Source organism: Poecilia formosa, unplaced genomic scaffold (genome assembly GCF_000485575.1).
Source record: "Poecilia formosa unplaced genomic scaffold, Poecilia_formosa-5.1.2 Scaffold587, whole genome shotgun sequence".
In the NCBI taxonomy this organism is placed as follows: Eukaryota; Metazoa; Chordata; class Actinopteri; order Cyprinodontiformes; family Poeciliidae; genus Poecilia; species Poecilia formosa.
The window spans coordinates 600-19,944 of NW_006800526.1; the positions used below are offsets into that span (position 1 = coordinate 600).

Here is a 19,345-nt window from a genome sequence, read left to right on the forward strand (position 1 = left end):
TCACAGGGAAACAGGACTAAATGCAGAAAATCTCAAAATAACTACACAGAGAAACGCAGATCACAACAACGTGCAGCGCAAAGGAGTTTTTAATTCATCCTGGAGAGATTCACACACTGAAAAAACTGCAATGAGAAATTTTTATTTATCATGAATGAAAACGTTTTGGTGCCGGACCCCGGGAGACCTGGGCGCTATGACCTGTAATAAGCTTGGATGGGCTAAAGGGTCATATGAGAAAGAACTATAAACATGACAGTTATGTGCTTAAATATTATTACATCAATGTAAAAAATTTGTTCAATATTATTTAAATTTCAAATGCAGAGACTTCTATAATATTTGAACCATTTGTTAATGAGCAGTTTTATTAATATGTTCTGCCATAACCGGCCTTTTGAGGACATTCATGATTTTGATTTGGCCTAAAATGAAAACGAGTTTGACGGCCTGTTAGAGGAAACTGTCAGGTCACCAGTGTGTGATATGTTGTGTTGTGTTATGACACAATATAACGTAACACAACACTTCTTATTCTCATTTTCCAACAAGCTTTTCATCAACTGTAAGGCACAACCATCAAATTGAACAAAAAAATAAATGCTACAGATATATTAGTCTGTATAATGTGTTTTGTCTCTTGAAATGAGTTACTGAAATAAACTAGACTTTAATATGTGACTTCATGTCTGGGCGCTGCAGTGGCACAGCAGTAACGCACAACACATGGAGGACTAGTCCTCAACCTCAACATCACAGGTTTGAGTCCTGGCCTGATGACTTCTGACCCCTCTCTCTCTACCCACTTTCCTGTCTGACAACTCTCAGATCAAGGCCACTAGATCCAATAAAACCTTAAAAAATGATGATTCTGAGACGCATCCTGAGACACATTCACAGTTTATGAAATACAATTAAAATATGAAACCTTTTCATAACTGTTTCCTTTCCACCAGACTTTTAGCAACTAATTGAAGTTATTAAATAAAATAATAGATTGTCTTTTCTAAGCAATATCAATTTCATGCACCTAGTGTGGAAGGTCACATGGCCAGACCTCTTTACTTCCTGCCTGTGACGCTGGAGGTAAATGTCAGCCACAAACCTGTACAAGAGGAAGTCAGTAAAATATTTAAATAAACAAATATAAATAAAATATTTTGAACACATGTTCTTTCAAGTGTCTTCTACTGATATGTAAAGAAAATTGTATCCCTTCATTCATCTTTTGATCATAAGAAGAGCAAATATAAGCATGGCAACAATTGTTGCCGCTAGCAGAATACATAGACAGCAGTACATACGTGTCGATAGCTTTGCTGTTTATTCTGCTTTGCTTAAAGATATCAGATGTTTTAGATCTAGACCTGAAGGAACCTCGAAATGATGTCTTCTACATCCCACAGTTGAAACCCTCCCCATTTCATCCCCCCAAAAGGCGATCCTTTCCACAAAATGTGGCCTATGCATTGAAAAACAACTACAAGATGATGCCACTACAAGTCACAACAGAGCCAAAACCTTGACTCTGTTTAGGAGCCAAGGTGTACTGCTTGGTCTGGTGGAACAGGGACAATGTCCTCTCAGATGCAGATTTGTTCATACTAACAGTTTTACCTGATTTTGCCTCATTGATGAAATGACTAAATGAGGTCAAAGGTCACTCAGCACATTGAGACAATGACATCTGCTGGATGAATTTTTATGTTTCTAAAATATTTCTGAACACTCTTGTAACCATTCTTTGTTATAATAGGCTATGCATGTCATGATTTTTAATATTTTTATAGGTATAAATTGGCCAGATTTGTGTAACTTAGACGATGCTGTTTCCCACCGGCAACAATTATTGCGAGTATAAAACCTGTATTTTCACTAACATATCCAACATAAAATGTAATAATTCATAAATATCATGTGTTAGGGAGGTCCAAGGATTGAAATGTATGCACTTATTTTGCAGGAAAAAATTTGGGATTAAATGGGTTAACATTTGTTTTTAAAGTACTGTATGAATAAATTCACACTGACAGAATTCTCTGAAGATATTTGGCTAAATATCTTCAGAGCTTAACTAACAGCTCTGAGTTATGACATATTTTCCCTTTGGGATCAAATAAAGCAACAGTTTACAGGTACTTTGTTTTATAGTAAGCTACAATGTTGTAACTATTGTAATGTTTCTTAATTAATGACAGAAAAGAAGTATTACTAAGAGGCTTTTATTTAGTACAGGATGTTGACAATCACTTTAAGCCATAAATCAATAAGAAAAATAGAAAAACCTCTCAGAAAATTTGGCCAATTATGAAACAAAGTTTCACTTACAGAGTTTACATATCAAACATGGATACAATCATTTACAGGATGAAAAGCAAGAAATCAAAAACAGCACACTTAAATTATGACATGGTGTATAAGTTGAAGACCTGTTTGTATCAACAAAAACAAGACTGAAAATGACCCACCACCTTTCTACCCAACTATTATTCAATAGACAGTCAGAGGCAAACTGAAGAAAACTGATGCTGCTGATTGATGGGATGGTGAACAGATGATTCTGCAGCAGGGAACATTCTGAAAAGAAACATGACAGCATTAATAAGAGATGATCCTGCTGCTGAGGAGCCAAAGTGCAGTCAAGATAAAAACTCTTTCTGATCTACTTCTATGTTGTTTTCACAAAGAGTTTCAGCTTCAATGTTTTTAAAACAGTGTTCTCACTAGGACACATGCTGCAGAATTTAGTTCTCCAGGTTTCAATTTCAGAAACTTTTTTTTTTAAATCTATTTGAAAATGCATAAGAAAAGTTTTGAAAAGTAATCAAGCTGACTCTGACCTTGAAGTTAGTCAAAACATGTTGGAAGAGGATTTTACCAAAATTACAAATATCCAATATGAATAAACTGAATTTTTCAGTGTGGAAAACGTTGGTGATAATGTAATAATAACCTAGTAATGAACTTTATCTATCTGACGATTTTACTGTGGATCATCGGTTCTGTCAACAGGAACAAGAGGAAACTTACCTGTCTGGGTTTCTGCAGTTACATGTTGGGCTCTGTAAAACACAACACAGCAACTGTTACTCATCTGAGGAGTTTCTGAGAGTCCAGGCTGATGTCCAGGAAAAAAAAAACACATTCCCAGAATGCTATACTGGGGACAATACTTTTCAGCAAAACATTTTTGGTTTATGACATGGTGATTGTATGCACAACAGCAACAAATGTTGAAAAAAATAAAAGCCGAAAACGTTGCTCTCCAGGTTCTGCAGATATCATTTAGGTATGGTCATCAGTGATGTGATAGCCACAAACAATCCAACTCTTTTAACGGCTCTTTGCTAAGTACGGCATTACTCAGGTCTGACTGAGAGCTGTTCTATGTTTGTTTTTTTTTTTTTCATAACTTAACTTGCTAACAATGCTCTGTACACACTGCAGCAGCTCTTATTATATTTAATGTAAAAAATATATTTATTTAACCAGCAAATAAATAAAACAAAGGAAAGTCCTTGTTTATTAGCACTGCGCAGTTAACTGTCTGAGTTATTGTCGTGTCATGGTGGCTGTGCAGGCTGGACTACACTGACGGGCTTTGATAATAATAGTCACATTAATTCTTATATTTAATAGTCCAGAAGAGGATTTGTGTTTTCGGCCACAGCATCTGTAGTCAACTTTTCCTTCGACTTTGTTACATTTTTTAAAATTTTGTTTCAATATTACAAAAAGCACCGAAACATTATGAATACACACAACATTGATTTAAAAAGCTACATGGGTATTTAACAAGTATATTTTGAAATTTTATGTTTTATGAAAATATATACATAATATATTCTGTAAGAATTTTTTTCTTGGTTATTTACTTATTACAGATGATTCATCTTTTTTGTGAACTTTACCCTAAAAAGCAATTAAAATAAAACTATATTATGAATAAGATTGTTTGCTAATTGAAAAATTAACATTTTAAAAAATGGATACTTTGAACAGCTCTTTGCAGTTAACTGATCCTGAAGAGCCATAAGCCCCATCACTAATGGTCATACTTTTATCATAGAGGTTTAATAAATTAGATATAACAATATGTGTGCACATTTCCCCAGGTTTAAATGATTGTTTTTATGAAACCATTGTTCTCCCAGCAGGTTTCTGTTGGCTGCAGTCATGTGACCAGGCATGTTGCAGTGAGGGAAATCGAAAGCAGACTGAAGGGAATTCCTGGACTTTGGTTCTGATTCAAAGCAATATCTATTTCAGAAAGATTTTAAATTACCAACTCACCCCAAGTGTATTGTTTGGAATTTCCCGCATGATTGACTTTGCAGATGCATGTTTTGCCAGATTCTGGAGTGAAGGCGGCGCTTTTGGTCAGGTGGAAGTGCCAGTCCTGTTTGAAGGCCAGGTCGGTCTGCACAGGGTTGGGGAGCAGGTTGCCATCACACAGGAGGTCGATGGTGATGTCAGGAGGGTGGAAGTTGCTCACATGGCAGATCAGAGTGTTCTCCTTCCCGTACTCTCCAGGGTTACGGCTGTAGATCAGAACCTTGGGTGGAGCTAGAGGCAACAGGGCAAAAAATGGTTGTCATTTTACAGGATAATGGTAGTTATTCACATTACTTCTGCAAATAATTCCTTCTCAGTGTCTCAGTTTAGACTTTGAGGTAATGAAAAAGCTTCGTCAGGCTGCTAACATATAAAATAAGCTCTCAATACAACCACAGATCCTCAAAAGCTTGACTTTTATTTCGCTTAAACATCAAACCAGATTTTCTATGACAGTTCAAACATTAAACCTTCACGTGTTCACAGAAGATCAATAATTTGACGCAGAGAAGCAACGGTCGAAAAGAAAGACCATTTGAAAATTACTTCACACTGTCGCCAGTAGGGGAAGCTATTCAGCAGTCTGTAACGTGAGAAAAACGAAACTAAACTCAGGTCAAGCTTTTTCTATAATTATTTTATGCTTCATATTTGTCCTTGACTTCAATTCCCGCCAACATTGAAGCTTTTCGGGAGAATTAACTAAAAGAAAAACATATTCTGTACATATAGATTAACTATATATAAATAATGTAAATTAAAACTGCGTCTCTATCGAGGCCTCATCAAGATTACATCAACAAAAAAAAAGACACCAATGGTGTCGCCTAAAACGCTGTTACTGAACAGAACACGAAACTGTTGACAGCAGCAGAAGGTCCATCCTGTAAATAGAAAATGTTTCTGATATTCTTCAGTGTGATGAAAAGTATCATACTGTTTTATTCTATCCTGGCAGAATTAAACAGAAGATTTTGCTACTTACAATTTTTGCAGCTCACTGCGCAGAAAACAGCAACCAGAGCTGCGAGACACAGTAGCAGCTTCATTTTACTTCACTTTCTTCTTCTTCAGGTCGCAGAAAGTTTAGAACAGAACCGGCTCTTTCTCCGTCCTCTGATCAATAAACAGAAAGTGCTTCAGCCTCGGGTTGAATACACATCAAATCCCGCCCACTGTGTGACCTTAACCAATCAGGAATTTTATATCCTGGTGTTACCAGGTAAAATATGACCAAACACGTTTGTGTTAATTGTAGGCTGAGAAGAGTTTTGGTAAACGGGTTAGGTGTTTCCGTGTTCAGAATTCTCCAGACAATGAACATAAAAACTAAACCTTTTGGGGTTTTCTCTTACAGTGTGAAAGTTGTAATTGAGTTCCTTTGTTTTCAAAAAAGGAAACGGTCAGCTTAATGTGTTCTTTTGGGGATATTACCAAAACTTCCTTTTCTAGTAACTGGTTCCATAAACGTGATCCTCCCAGTCTGCCAATTAACTCCCCAGCAAATATAAAGAGTTTTAAAATAAAGATTCAACTCTATGTACACATTACACTCAGCAAAGTAACAGCCTTCTTCATAATAATAATAAAAAGGCAATAATGACAGAATACATAACAACAGATGAAGGCACAATAATTGATTAGCTGTAGAGCACATTGTCTTCATGGAGTATGAAAACATTGCATGTATGAAAAGGTTGTTAATCAGAAGAAATATGCCAATAAGTTGGTAAGCTGTCAGAGGACTGGCAGTGATGTTACAGCAAAGCCAAAGGGAGGAGGATGGCATGAAGAGAAAGTCCACATAAGAGAGATGAAGACTGAACTATCTGCTGTCAGTAGCTACAAATCTTCCCACTTTGTTTTATCCTCAGATTCAAACCAACTGAATACTGGACTGGAGAGTCCTTCCAGCTCTCTAGTGTCATGGTCAGCAGTGTGAAAGGCTGCACTGAGGTCCAGCAGAACCAGCACTCAGGTTCTTCCACTCTGGCTCTTCCAAAAGACAGCAGTCGGCATAGAATAGAAAAACTAAATCGCAACTATTAAATGAAAAACAGAAACGGTTTGTATACAGGACGTGATAAGCACACCAAATTATCCAGGAGTGCAGCCAATGTTTCTACAGAAACTAAGTTCCAAAAACCAAAAACACTTCACATGTGAAACTGTGAGCAATCATTTTATCCACATCTGGAAGAGCTGGTGTTATCTCTACCCAACCATTGACGGAAACCTGTTGGTGTCCCTGACAAGCTGTGAGTTGCTCTTGTATTGATCTGGAGGACATACAGCGTCGATGATGCTATGATTTTCAGCATCATCTGTCCTGTAGGACAGAACTTTACATTATGGGCCTCAGGATCAACTAGAATGATACCCCGTTGTTGTTTAACGCCTCATTTGTTAAAAAGAAAAAGAAAAAAAAATCTGAAAACATAGCCAGTATGGTACAAGCTAACATATGAAGAGCTTAAGGAAAGAAAAAATAAATGGAATTGAGAAAGATAATCATCCCTTTTTAAAAAAATAAGTAAATAAATAAAAGAATGCTGAACTTTTGTGAGGCACAGATTTAGATTTCCCAAAGATATATAGTACATGGCAAAAACAATGAAGAATCAAACTCTGCCACAAAGTTTCACTTTCTGTCTAAACTCATAACACTGTGCTGATGTCATTGCATCAAACAGGATGCCGTCTCATCTGGATGAACACCCTCTCACAGCTCCATCTGCCTGGGCGGAGCTTCTGCACCGCTTTTACAGGCCTGGGTTTGGCACACACTCATGGGAACGTTTGGGGATTTCCACTCGTTTGGTTTTATATAATAAAATGTCTAATTTAGTTTCGATTGTGTTTTAATACATGTAGGTCTAGGAGACATGTTGCATGTCAAAATACAAATTTAATAACTTACCTTTCAATTTTCAGGTGTTTTCTTTTTATAAGGTTTTATCAGCTCTGAGGCCTTTATTTGAGAGCGGTCATACAGGAGAGCAGGTTCTGAAAGAGAGAGAAGACGTGGGGCAAAGGTCATCGGGCCGGGACTTGAATATGACAGCCAAGTTGAGGATTAAAGCCTCACCAGCCGACAGCGAGTCAAGCAGCATGGCGTAGAAATACTGAACAAATAGACAGGGTCCACTGGAGTTCAGAGGACCCTGAACTCCAGGGTTCAGAGTCCACTGAACCCTGAACCCTTGAGGGTTCACTGTAGAACTCCAGTGGACCCTGTCTGATTTGTTTGGGGGAAACTTTGGTTAGAGGGTAGGGCACTTGACTCACATCCTGAAAAGTTGTGGGTTCAGTTGCAGTTTTCTTCCTGACACATCCTGACCCTGTGCAAGGCACTTAACCCCAAGTTGCCTATATCTGTGTAGAAATTTGTGTGTGACTGAGTGAACATGTCTCCAGAGTAAAATGATTCAATTGGGTGGATTGACTAGAAAGTGACTTAAAATGTATCCATTTACAATTTTAATACAATATTGTGATCTGTAATGAGCTGCACAGTGGCACAGTAGGTAGCACTATTGCCTTCCAGCAAGAAGGTCCTGGGTTTGATTCCTGGCTTGGGGTCTTTCTGCATGGAGTTTGCATGTTTTCCCTGTGCATGGTGGGTTCTCTCCAGGTACTCTGGCTTCCTCCCACAGTCCAAAAACATGACTGTTAGATTAATTTGTCTCTCTAAATTCTCCCTAGGTGTGAGTGTGTGTGTGCATAAGACAGACAGATGTCCTGTCTGTCTGTGTTTGCCCTGCAACAGACTGGTGATGTGTCTAGGGTCAACCCACCTCTCACTTGAAATATTTGCTGGAGTTAGGCACCAGCAACCCTCCTGACCCTACTAGGGACAAGGGTGTACAGAAAATGACTGGATGGAGGGTAATCTGTAATAGCTTTAACAAAAACAGGTGCGTCTGTAATTCCATTGGAATCTGACCTGGACCCAGTTTAAGAACAAATCTGGTTTAACATCATCATGTGAGCTAGAAGAATGCCTGGAATGCCCTCCTCTCATCAGCAACCCAAAATATGAGAAAGTTGGGTAAAATCTTTTCTTTAGATGTGACACTTAAGACACACAATCTAGTGTAGATGCTGGATAAATAAAAAAAATTAATCCTTTTTTTTGTTGTTTTACTTAAACGGGCCATTTCCAAGACATTAGCTTATGCAGAAACATATTTTGTAATATCTGCATCAGTTTATTTTACAATAAATGTGAATGGTTTCTTCAGAGATATAATTATGTAACTCTGACGACAGAATAAATGATTTGATTGCACAGTGCTGCAGTGTTTCTTCTCATCACTTATTTCCAGCCAGAGAACCACTTTTAGAACTAATTATTTCATATAAAATGCAGAAACAATTGTTTCTATCTCGGTGTGATCGCAGCTGATGAAAACCACAAACAGCCTGACCAGGGGCCTCATGCACAAAGCGTGCGTGCGCACAAAAAATGTGCGGTTCCATATTTTATGCAAAAGTCGGCATGTATAAAAATTAACTTTGCGTCAAGAAGCACCAAAACGATGTTTTTCATGATTTTAATATTTTATTGCTAAAAGGTAAACGATGAAAATGAGCCGCATTTATCCTCAGACAATAAGCTAACACGCACACAAAATAGAGAAAATAAAAATAGAAGTATGTGAAAACCTCGCTCGAATGTAAATAGTACTTTTCCTCAGTTTTTGTCTCATAAAGATGTAACACATTGGTCCATGAGCCGAAGCACATGAATTGCATCTGCGAAGTAATTTAATTCTCACTAAAAAAAAGAAAACGTGGTTAGATCAGTAGATTAACTCAAACCTGCTGATTAAAAATAACCAACAGGTTTGATTATTTTTAAGGTGATCAAGGTGTGTGTATACAATCACACATAAGTAGCTGCGCAAAGGTGAGCAGCGTAATTGTGGAGCCCTTTGGCTCTGGTGGAGAACATCCCCAATGGAAGGATTCAGAGGGAGTGTTTGTTCAGAGATCATATTGATCTGCTGGGAAATGTTGATGGTGGTTTATTAGCGTTTAGATTGCTAATCATCCTGGATCTCTGAGCAAAACTTAAAGAAGGATTGCTATACCGGTCTTGTGCCAGCTACAGCCATCCTTCAGTCGAGCCGCCCGTTTTGTGAATGCGCCATATAAAGCATCTTTATTCTGCAAATGTACAACTTATACACACGATTCTACTATTTAGAATAAACTGGTTGTTATGTCTAAAGAAGGCTCGGTTCTGCTGCCCCCCCTTCCCTGAGAACATCTGTGGGCCCTTAACTGATAAAGCTGGTGCTGAACTCCGACATCATACTCACAATCACAGACAATCCGTGCTTCAGTTAGGGTTCATGGTCTGACACACATAACTCACGAGACCCATATGCACGTCACACCTCCTCCTTGTACCCGGCTTGTTTTGTCTATGAGTTTATATGTGCCCTGTAAAGAGCAGAGTTTGAAACAGGCTGTTTTCCCCCCCTCTCCTTACCTGATGTTTTTCTTATTTCCTCTGCAAGGCGGCGCCTGTCGGGCTGGGAGGCCTCAGCCAACTATTCGCCCTCTCCCCCTCGTGTTGTGTAATGGATGGTTGTACTGGAATTGCAATTTTGTTGCCTTTCTGACAATGACAATAAAATTCTTCTGATTCTGATTCTAAACGTCCACTTTCCCCACTCGAAGGACCCTCTGACTCGGTCTTTAAATCCCGGCTGACCGCGCTACTGTTCAGACAGGCATTTGCACGATCTCATTTTTTTTTATTTGCATTTGTTTTTGTCTTTAAAATGTACTTTTATTTTTGTGAGGTGACATTATGTGCCCTCAAAGCACCTTTTAAATAAAATATATAATTATTAGTATTACTATAAATACTTGAACTGCTTCAAACAAGGACGTTGCCATGGTTATTGCTTCACGTGGTGGCAGACTTCCGGGTATTTATACAAATTCACATATGCATTTGTGGGTGGCGACAGGGTGGACCAGCAGCTGCGCTCTATTTCCCGCAAATTAGGATTTATAAAGGAAAGGTGCGCGGCCACCTGCGTGCGCACGGCTTTATGAGTCCGATTTTTTTTGTGCGCCGCACTTTTCTAAATTTTTCTGTACTCTAAGTTTTAGTGTCAAAACTGCGCAGTCTTTTATGCATGAGGCCCTAGAACTTTACTTTCATTTTTATCAGAATGTGTTCCAGCATCAAATCCTGCTCATACTGCCCAACTCTCAAATCTGCTTAGAAGAACTTTCAAAGTGCGACACCTTGTGGTCATTTTTGCGATCTGCATTATTCCGTGTCTGTATGAAAGCACCGAGCAGCTGCACATGGTTTCATTAGTTTATTAAGTTGTAGAAAACAGGAGGAGCGCTGCAACACGGAGTGGAAGGGGATGAAGTGAATTCATGATGCTGCTGCTATGGTGACGGCCTCAGATCTCCCACTGCTCTGCGCTGCACATGACACATGAACAGAACCGTCCCTGGAACACACAGACAAGAATTCTCCACAACTGTGAACTGAACTGAGCACACTGATGCTTCAGAGGACACACACCTTTTCATGGTGACCACAGCATCAATGCTGTGGTTCTCTTCACTGGGCTGCAGGTCTCTTAAAATAATCTGGATATTAAACACAAACATGTGCAAGTACTTAGATGGTGCATAATATTTTCGTGAATTTGCACAATTTTTCTTTACCTTCAGTGAAAATGTGCAGTTGCGTGGCAAACTTTTTCAGTCAGCAATATCAAACTACAAAGTACTAAAACTCACCTGAATACAAAACTACAATTCTGATTACCTTGGATAGTTTTTGGGGCTGCTGCGTGGTGACCCTCTGATAAACCTCCAGGCAGAGGGAGGACAGTCTGCCCTCGGCGGAGAAGGTGTGGTGTCTGCGAGCAGGAAGGGGAGTTCCCACAGGAAGTAGAACGCTAAACGTCTCAGCTCCTGAATTATCCACTTCCTGCAGCACAAAGCAGAACATTTTCATCCTAATCCTCATTTTATAGAACTGAATGAAAGAGGATGTCTTTCGTTTTATATCTTTATTTTACATCTCAAACGATAAAAAAGCTAATTCCATAGATTCCACTATTTTAAGAGGGAAAATGAGTAACTACTTAACTTGCTATTTCTGTTTTGGAATGTTGTCACAATATGACAAAATTTTATCCACTTTATATATACATAGTAATATATATAAAGGTCATATTCCAGAGGGAAAGCCATCCATGCTGTGCAGATGGCTCAGTGCAGACGACTCAAACAGATGAGGATACCTTCAGGAGGATGTCAGCAGCAGAAACATCCACAGCAACAGACTCCTCCTCCAGGGCAAGGCTGTCCCGGCCAACCAGAAGCCCCGCCTCCATGGCCGCTCCCACGGCGATCACCTCATCCGGAGGGGCTGAGTTCAGCAGCTCTATGTCTGGGAACATCTCACGGATCATTTGTTGGAGGCGAGGGATCCTGGACGATCCGCCACAGAGAACCACCTAAAACAAAAATGGCCGCCCAACTATGTTCATATCCATGATTTATGTTTCTCAGCTAATAAAAATGCCAGAATTCAGATTTGCAGATGCTCAGCAGGCAGTCGCTGGTAAACAAGCTGGTTTTTCAGAGTGGAAAGTTTAGTGGAAGGAGAAGTGGATCCTTATTAGGATCCAACCATGCAAACAATCAAAGAACTGTGTGCAACTTTGAATGCCTCGCAGCATGAACAGCCCAAACACCTAGCTAAATACTAGTCAGGTTTAGCAGTAAATGTCTTAAGCGCAACTGATAGCCATACAAGATCATTTTTCCATAATTGGGTTTTTAATTAAATGGGTCAAAATTAATATAATATTTGAAGTACATCAGAACATTTTATTTTTCCTCTCAACATGAACCTGTTATTTTTTGATGTGCTTTGCATGAAGCTGTGCCTGGGTCAACCTGTCTTACCTTGTTGATGTCTCCAGCAGAGAGTCCCGCCTCGTCCAGCAGCGACCTGATTGGCTGGATGCTTTTGTTGAACAGTGTGGAGCAGAGCAGCTCAAATCGAGCTCTGTAGGAAACAAACCAAAAGGTCAAACCGTAACGAAATGAAACAAATAACGAGATGAAACACCCTCGCTGGCACCTCACCTAGAAACAGCGCACTCAAAGTCTACGCCGTCATGCAGGGAATCAACGAAGCAGTTGGCTGACCCCAGGGAGGACAGAGAGTGCTTGGCCATGTCTGCACTGTTCATGAGCTTCAGCAGGGCCCGCGGGTTACAGCTCACATCGTGTTTAAAGGTTCTGCACAACAACACAGACATCTTAGCCCAGTGAAAACCAGCTTGGTTCAACGCTTTGCTACTGGACTTACTAAAAAACCATTCCATTCTGGAGGCCTGGACTCTGTTAAAGTTTTACATTTTACCTAGTCGCTAATGTCTGCCTGTGATGCATGTAGTGCACCAGTTTACCAGAAATTTTTTGCACTCTCAGAGAAGGGTCAATCCAAATGAGGTGGCTGTTAATATTAATTTAATATTTGGAAGTGTAACCAGCACGGACTGAACAGCTTCCTTCACTGTCATCACTAAAACTACAGGCAGACTACGATTCTAAAACAGAGCAGAAAATCAACATCATCATTCAGTCCTTCTGTTTGCTAATTAGAAATTCAAGTGAATGGGAGAAAGCCCAAACTGGTCTGTAAACCAGAATATTTTTATGGAATTGCACAGGAAGGCAACAGCCCGGCTGTTGCCTTCCTGTGCAACAGCCGGGCTGCCATGACGGCTGAGAAAAACAGTCCAGAGAAAAGAGGTTCCCAGTTTATACAGCAACTCTCAATATTTTCTACATTATGCAAATGCTATCTGGAATTATGGGAACATTTGGACTCTCCAGTCCAGATGAACTGGTGATGAAGTTGAGATGCACATGTTCTTATTGATTTGAAATATTTCTATTATTAGCTCACTAACCCATCAAGATTTAACCCTAGCATAGATAGCAAAGATACAAACCCATAATTTACAAATTATCAAGAAGATAATTATTTTGGTCATGAGAATCTAAAAGTGAAACTCACACTATGAAGATTCAATATCCTGCATCGCTGGTCTGATATAACATTTTGAGTTTTTATTTCAGTAAATGTTAATTTCAACATGAGCAGAAATAAATACTTGATATGCATTATTCTGATAAAAAGAACTTTAAAAAAAAGCCATTAACTGAATGTTCTTCTCTGTGTTTAATGGACCTGACTTGTGTTGTTCTTTGTGACTGTAGCTACCGTTTGAACTCGGAGGCCAGGTGCTGAGCCAGGGCCTGGGTGAAGCTCTCCCCCCCGATGCTGTGGTCCGTCCGGGTGCTGACCACCCGCAGCATACCCCCGTTCACCTGCAGCACCGTCACACTCAGGGACGTCCCCCCAAGCTTATACACCAGGACGTGACTGAGACAAAACCACAAGGTCAAACATCAACACTCACTCTACACAGGAGGAAGACGATTCATTTAGAATTCAGATCAGACTCAGTAAGCTGAACCTCTTCAGCACAGCTCAGACAAATGAAAAGGCTGAGCAGCAGCCAGTGACGCCTAAAGCAATTTAGCTTTTAAGAACGACTGTTGAGGCACACTAATTGACCACTTTATTAGGTACCCCTGCTTAATTGCTTGTTAAAATAGATGTCTAATCAGCCTTTTGACATTTCCTCTGTTGTTTTCCAGGCGTTCTGCAGACGTTTCCACCCTGTACCTGTTCCCAGAGGAGTAGTCCTGTCCCACGTTGTAGGCCAGCAGAGCAGCAGCAGGTTCATGGATCATCCTCAAAACATGGAAGCCTGCAGCTTCAGCTGCCTCTCTGCAAAACAACGTTTTGAAGCATATTTCAGAAAACTTCCAGATTGTTTTGCCTACCAAACTGCAGCAGTTAAATGTACTACTGTCAATTAAAGAAACATGGACACCATACATTTGTCCCCCAAAGCCATAAAGCTGGGGGAAATATAGTAATAAAACAGAAATTAATGAAAATAAAATATTCTTACCTCAAACTACGCTTCTGAGCATGTGCAAACTCAAAGGGAACAGTAATAACGGTGTCAGTCACATCAGAGCCCAGAGCTGACTGAGCCGTTTCTGGGGAAAAGTAAAGAAGTCATCTGATTGTCCTTTTCTACGGACAGGGTGCATTTAATTCACACTACCTTTCATCTTCTTGAAGATGAGCTTTGCAACATCCTCTGGTGCCACAAGCTTTGTATGCTCTCCACAGGTGATCTCATAATATGGCATCTGCTCTCTGTTGATAACCTGCACACAAACCACAAGTCAGATGGAGCCACAGCTTTGTCTCTGTTGGCAAAGCGCATTTTCGGAAAGAAACCAAAGTCCTATTCCAAGTAGAGAGTGGTAGAAGAAATAAAAATAATGATAATTAAGAAAATGTATCACCAGTCAAAAAAAGAAGGAACCAGGTGAATGTGTGCCTGATGATGGGATGTTTTACATGACAGTAGCATTATTATAGCAAAAGTCAACTGATGATAATTGATGATAAAACTGGCCTGTTTCTTTTTATGTTTTTGTCACTCTAGCTCTTATGTGGGTTGAAGAGTGGCATATGATGGAAACATTTAAATAATGGAAATAACCAAAAAATAAATACATAATTAGACTTCTTTCTCTTAATGTGACTGCCACAACATACCTGGCATTTGGTCTCTGTTTTGTGTGTTTGTGTCACAGGATCATCGAATCTAAATCAAGACAGAGAAAAGAACTCTATTATTGTCCAGAGCTGTTGTCAAGGAGCCGTTCTTCCCCTCAGTCCAGCTAAATAAAGCCTGTTACATAACCGTCTCTGAAAAGACGACTTCAAAATGTTCAGTAAATATCCATAACAGAAAATTTGTAGTAATTTCTAAAGAACTGCAGGTTGTTTTCCGTTTTAGGTTTTTAAATAGACAAAACATAAAACATGTACAAACAGAGGACTGATACATTTTCTTCTATGGCATGTTGATGTTTGTGTTAAATTATGGAAACAAACAATTTCCACAGTAATAATGAGAATCTATATATATATATATATATATAAAACTTATAGTTGATATGAGTCTAACAAATCTGCCTTTGTTAGATACATACATTAAAAAAAGGAAGTCTGTGTAAAAAAAAAAATAGACAAAAGTCAAAAAAAGTGATTGCTGTCGCTTTACACATTTAATAATAATTCAGATTTTGGCCTGCAGGTCTGATCAGAGCCATTGTTCTACCGAAGCTACATAAGCTGCAACAAAACACTCCTCTGGTGACCTACCTTCTCCCCAGAACCTGCTTCACCTTAACAACTGTGTTGGCCGCATTTCGGACCTGACCTTGCTTTGCTGCTATTCCCACAATCTGCAAACGAAGAAACAGTCCACATGGAATTAACAAGAATGACACAGCTTCAGAATGCCAGAAAAGACACAAAAATGATTCTGTTGGCAATAATTTTAGGAGAGTAAATAAGATTGGTAAAATGAAAAGCAGAACTAAAAGACTCACCTGCTCAGTATCTCTGTAGCCCACCACAGCTGGAGTGACTCTGTCTCCTGCATCGTTAGCCACCACATCAGCACGCCCCTCCTAAGACACACATTTTACTTCATTAAAACAAAAAATAAAAACAGGAAACAAAGAAGACAACTGGCATGACAGCCATCAGGACACTGGCAGCAGTCATGTAGAGGGAGGTCCTTACAGGGTCCGGCAGGCTTATAACACACTGGGGGGACCCTGTCAGAAGTGTAGCTTGAGTACATTTCATGAAATAATCTGATGACAAAAAATACTTTTATACAATGAGGTTTTATGAGCTTAGTAAGCCAAGCTTTTGAAACCAAAGCAAGGGGAACAGGGTAGAGTACACTGACAGGAGGCAGCGACAGTAAAGAGGACGAGGATTTGAAAAGATATGAGTTAATCAGCTCTAGGGATTAAGTGGAGCCCTGGCCTGCACACTGCTGGATGATATTCCAGTTGCACATTGAACATGATTATGGACACATTGTACACAATATAGTGGCTGCTGGTCATCTTCTACATAGAGTCTATCCCTTGTTTGTCCAGAACTGTGTGGTTTGGCTCATCCACAAACAGGACAGGTACAACTGTAGAGAGGGTCAGCAGGAATGACTAGCCCTCCATCCAGGACTGGAACAGGTCAAGGGTCAGGCAAAGGAAATCTTAAATCTCTGCTGACCCCACACATCCCAGACACAAACTTTTCAGCCTTTTATCTTCAGGCCGACGCGACAGAGTATGACTTGTGTGTGTGTGTGTGTGTGTGTGTGTATATGCACACACACGTATACATGTTAAATGCATTCACTGAGAGCAAAGCAGAACTGAAGTCAAATTTATTCTGTGTGCACAAACTTGGTAAATAATGCAGATTCTAATAAATATGTATGTCATTATAGGTAGTGTTAAAAGTATAAATATGAATGTGTAGAACATATAACATCATCATATATATTATAGAAGAATCATAAATATATAAATAGTAAGGATCATTCAGGAAACAGAACTTCCTGAATGATCCTTAACAGCTGGAAGCTGTTAAGGATCACAAATTATAGGTTTGTTATCCAGGTTCAACTTTTAAGAACCTGGGTTTATTTTTTTAAGCACATATGTTGATTCAAAATTAAAAAGTTGTGTCCTAATTTATAACACATTAACACAATAAGTTAAATTCCTTATTAAAAAGTAGAGGTAACAATAACGTTACAGATTCTGGATCAGTGACTGACAGCATTACCCTCCCAACATGGCGACCTCGTCGACGTGTGTAACTGTTAGCGTGTACACATTATATAGCTTCCCTCTGAGCTGAACCTGGCCGGTCTTCCACACACCTGGACCCCCTCACTCCTCTCTGATCTTCTAGCCTCTTGGTTCTCCCAACTTCTTTTCTTCTCTGAACGACCACTAGACTGCTGCTGCTAACGCTTACATTTTACCACGACGCCATCCATCATTACCGGAACTGACATCACTGCTCGTCCCCCCCGCGAAAAGCGGCGTGGACCTCAGCTCTGAAAGATTTTAGGTGGTAAAAGACTGCGAGTCGCTCACCTTAAACACGGCCACACAGGCACAAGTATAACCAAAATGAATCCCAATCGCAGACATGCTGGAAAACATGGACTTCCTCTTCTTCTTCTTTCGGAGTTTACCAGCGGTTTAACTTGCACTATTGCCTCCCTGTGGTTTTGTTGAGCATTACTGCCCACGTGCCACTTTTTTCATAATCATTCAGTGATTCTTGAGAATAGGGACAAAATGGATTTTAATTTTTCCAATTTTTTTTTATTATTATTTCTCAATCTGATGTATGCAAATATGTCAAATAATGTTTTGGAAATGTAAAAATGTGCAGCCTCCAAGTTGCAACATTTTTTTTTAAATTACATTTTTAATCAACCTGACCCAGAACTTTGTCATCACCATCTGACAAAAATAAATCTAAAATTATTTTTAAAATACCCTATTAGCGATATTTTTCTAATTTTTACAGACAAATACTTCTCAAGAAACAAAAAAAAAATATTTAAAACAAAAAACAACAAAAAGTCCATCTGGCAGAGTTGACAGTGCATGAAGGAGTTGACATAGAGCTGAAGGTGATGACAAATTAGTGAGAAAAAATACTTGATAGATGTGAAGTAATGCAATTTATGTAAAATACATTAAAATGAATTAAATGCACATTTAAGTGAGATTTAAAATTGAATTAAAATTGATTTTCTTGAAAATAAAGAGATTGAGGGAGCATTTATAGCAAATGTAAAATTTGATCTATGTTTGGACTTTTCTGATTCAATTGAACTTCCTGAATTATCAAAAATATTTACTTCATCTAAATATAAGTAGACCCAATCCCTGACTGAATTATTTAAAGAAGTATGCCCTGTAATGGTTCACTAGAGGGACCCAGAAACTCAGCCACGACACAGGAGTGAGCAGAATACTCAATTTATTAAAAAGCAGCTAAAGCCGGACACACAGGATCGTCAGCTGCAGCACTGCGAAGGGGGCGGAGAAGAGAGATCGGTGACTGGAGAGATAGCAATGAAGGGATCTTATTAGTGTGTATGAGGGGAACACTAACCTGGCTTGGCGGTCCGGTACAGCGGTGATCGGCTGAGGGACGAGGAGACAGCAGATGCTGTGCTGACGCAGGGCGCCGGAGGAAGCGCCTGGAGAGGGGAAGCGCTGATACTGGGCAGCGCACTACTGGGTGAAACAGCAGAAGGGCCAAATCCAGATCCGAATACTTAGTCAGACGAGCAGGGGTCATGCACAGTGGGACTGAGAGCAGAATCCGTGGGAGTGGGCGAGAGCAGAGTCAGCGAGACAGGCGTGGGTCGAGATCCGAAGGGCAAATAGCAACAGTCCGACAAGGGCAAGGCAAAAGGGGTAGATCCGTGGAACAAAGCGTGGTAGAAACGATGAGAGCGAGACAGGAGTGCTGGAAAACTACTAGCAGAAAGGGTTCGATAATCTGGCGACTTGGTAGTGACTGAGAAGGGCTTAAGAGGGGAAACAATCAGGGAGCAACACAGGTGTGGGGAATAACGGGAATGAGGGGTGTGGCATGGATAAGTTCAAACAAAAACACAGAACACCATGTGAACATTACATGCCCTTTGATTACTGTCCCCAATTTAGACATGATTACTCACTCCTTATATAACACAGGTTTTTAGGATCGGTGTCATTACATTGTATTTATGAAACAATACAGCTACAAGGTAAGCTAATGGACCTAGACAGTTCATTAGCTTGATTTAAGGCCTTCCACAGGGGCTAAGAGTGAATATATCATGGTGGCTTCATTCATGAAGAGCCTTGTCAGTGACGGACGTTGGCTCATGCAGGATCTTATCATCCTTCAATGGTGAGAGCGCCATTATAATATATTTTTGTTTTTTGGCTTGATTTCTTATTAGGC

At 39.7% G+C, this 19,345-nt stretch overlaps 2 protein-coding genes across 2 annotated transcripts; both read right to left on the reverse strand.

Annotated features, from left to right (window-relative positions):
- Nucleotides 1-2,206: 2,206 nt before the first annotated feature.
- b2m (beta-2-microglobulin) lies at nucleotides 2,207-5,476 on the reverse strand. Its single transcript, XM_007541077.2, has 4 exons — nucleotides 5,321-5,476; nucleotides 4,294-4,566; nucleotides 3,031-3,062; nucleotides 2,207-2,577 (listed from the first exon to the last, which is right to left on the reverse strand). Exons 1-3 carry the CDS (start codon nucleotides 5,382-5,384, stop codon nucleotides 3,049-3,051), a joined length of 351 nt encoding a protein of 116 aa, XP_007541139.1. The 5' UTR covers nucleotides 5,385-5,476; the 3' UTR covers nucleotides 2,207-2,577; nucleotides 3,031-3,048.
- Nucleotides 5,477-10,667: 5,191 nt separating this feature from the next.
- hspa14 (heat shock protein 14) lies at nucleotides 10,668-17,596 on the reverse strand. Its single transcript, XM_007541078.2, has 14 exons — nucleotides 17,467-17,596; nucleotides 15,892-15,972; nucleotides 15,662-15,744; nucleotides 15,050-15,098; nucleotides 14,547-14,652; nucleotides 14,388-14,478; nucleotides 14,096-14,200; nucleotides 13,628-13,789; nucleotides 12,481-12,636; nucleotides 12,298-12,400; nucleotides 11,628-11,843; nucleotides 11,147-11,311; nucleotides 10,898-10,965; nucleotides 10,668-10,823 (listed from the first exon to the last, which is right to left on the reverse strand). Exons 1-14 carry the CDS (start codon nucleotides 17,533-17,535, stop codon nucleotides 10,745-10,747), a joined length of 1,533 nt encoding a protein of 510 aa, XP_007541140.1. The 5' UTR covers nucleotides 17,536-17,596; the 3' UTR covers nucleotides 10,668-10,744.
- Between the last annotated feature and the right edge of the window lie 1,749 nt (nucleotides 17,597-19,345).